General features: G+C 32.5%; 1 protein-coding gene across 1 annotated transcript; it reads left to right on the forward strand.

Annotated features, from left to right (window-relative positions):
- The first annotated feature begins 568 nt into the window (after positions 1–568).
- Positions 569–1,909, forward strand: LOC124915773 (UDP-glucosyltransferase 29-like). Its single transcript, XM_047456537.1, has one exon. The coding sequence runs from the start codon at positions 569–571 to the stop codon at positions 1,907–1,909; it is 1,341 nt and encodes a 446-aa protein (XP_047312493.1).
- Positions 1,910–2,239: the final 330 nt, after the last annotated feature.

Consider the following 2,239-nt stretch of genomic DNA (forward strand, 5'->3'; position numbering starts at 1 on the left):
CATTTGATATTATTTAATATTATAAAATTTTGAACTATATATATAATATATTATTATAATATTTGTTTTTTAATTTGAACTATATAAATATATATAATATTGTTTCTTTAACTAGAAAGTTATTTTATAATTAAGAGTCCATATAAAAATAATAATAGATTGGGATTTGATAATAAATTAGGTCAATATTCAAATATTATACTTTTCTCCTTTATATACACTTTTTGAAAAATGTTTCTCACTTATATTATAGAAATCTGTCAATAAATTGTTTTATTATTTAATCAATATTACAAATATTTAAATTGGATTTTCTAAATATTACATTCAATGAGTTTATTTTCTAAATGTTTTAAACTAAAATAGTTACAAAAACACAATTGATAAAATTTCAGATATTTTCTATGTATATCATAATTAATAAATGTTTGAGATACTCAATAATTTAACTTTAAAGTAAATTTATAATATCTTAAAATGGTGAGATCTTCTATATAAATATGTGGGAAGGTAAATGTGATATCTCCATGATCCTAAAGAAAGAGAGAGAGAAATGTTGAATATTGTAATGCTTCCATGGCTTGCTCACGGGCACTTCTCTCCATTTTTAGAGCTGGCGAAAAGGCTTGGAAAGAGGGGCCATGCAGTTATCTATCTATGTTCAACAAAGGTCATCCTCAACTCTTTTGAGAAAGGATTAATAGAAAATGAATATCCCTTCCTCCATTTCATAGAAATTAAACTCCCATATCCCCCTGAGCTTCCTCCGCACCACCATACAACAAACGAACTCCCTCTCCACCTCAACTACACTTTGATGAAAGCCTTTGACAATGCAAATTCCGCATTTTGTACCATACTCAAACAAATCAAGCCAGATCTAGTTATCTATGATCTTCATACGCCTTGGGCTCCTGAAGTTGCCGCTTCTCTCTCCATTCCTGCTATTATGTTCCATACCAGTAGTGTTTCCGCCCTTTGTTATGGCTTCCACATGATGAAACTAAAAGAGGTTAAATTCCCATACCCTGAAATTGAACCTCAAGGCTCATATTGGATGAAGAGAATTCAGGAGATGGAGTTTGAAGAAAATAAATTTGAAGAAAGGGTGTCCATCGAGTTCTCATTCTTAAAATCTTCTGAAATAATCTTGGAAAAGACATTCAAAGAGGATATTGACCAAGGTTACATCGACTATGCCTCATCCCTTGTCGGGAATAGAGTGATTTCCATTGGTCCACTCTTTACAGCTCCTCCAAAATACGATGTAACAAGTGACTACGCCGGCAAACAGGTAATAGAATGGTTGGATAAGAAAGAGAAAGGTTCGACAGTTCTAGTGTCGTTCGGGTCCGAGTGCTACCTATCAAGAGAAGAGAGAGAAGAGATGGCTTATGGATTGGAGCAAAGCATGGTAAACTTCATATGGGTTCTTCGGTTTCCAATGGAAGAGAACATTATTAGTATTGAGAAATCAATCCCAGAAGGTTTTCTTAAACGAGTTGGAGAAAGAGGACTAGTAATTGAAAAATGGGTTCCACAAACAAGAATCTTGGCCCATGAAAATACTGGAGGGTTTATAAGCCATTGTGGATGGGGATCCATAACAGAGGCAATTGGATTTGGGGTACCAGTCATTGCTATGCCTATGCAGTACGACCAACCGATTAATGCTAGGGTTGTTGTGAATGCAGGCGTTGGCGTTGAGGTTATTAGAAATGGCGATGAAGGTTTCAATAGGGTGGAGATAGCGAGAGTTATTAGAGAAGTTTTATTGAAAGATGAAGGCAAGGAGATAAGAAAGAAAGCTAAAGAGATGAAAGAGAAAATAATAATGCAAGGTGATGATCAAGAGATTGATGGAGTGGTGAAAGAATTCATTAGGATTTGCAGGAAACAAAACTATTAATCTTCATGAATAAAATGTATTAGTGTTGTCTTTAAGGGAAACACCAGAATCTTTTCAATTTTATTTCAAATAAAGTATACTTAAATCTCCTTATTATTCAAATAAGTCTTCTTTTTATTGATCCATATTGAGATCTAAATATCTCATTAATAGGGAGGAAATAAACCCTTCCTTACTTTTAATGTAAATAGGTTCACAACTCAAATTATGCATTTGCATATAACTGAATTTATGGTAATGCAAATTATCTATTTTTGCATATGGTCAAGTGTCATTAAAAAAAAAAATTATTTTTTCCCCCCATGTTTTTAATTTGAACCATATATTTAT

The sequence above is a fragment of the Impatiens glandulifera genome, chromosome 9 (assembly GCF_907164915.1).
Source record: "Impatiens glandulifera chromosome 9, dImpGla2.1, whole genome shotgun sequence".
NCBI lineage: Eukaryota > Viridiplantae > Streptophyta > Magnoliopsida > Ericales > Balsaminaceae > Impatiens > Impatiens glandulifera.

Excerpts from the sequence above, each read along its gene's own strand:
- LOC124915773 (XM_047456537.1), top strand. The coding sequence starts at position 569 with ATGCTTCCATGGCTTGCTCACGGGCACTTCTCTCCATTTTTAGAGCTG.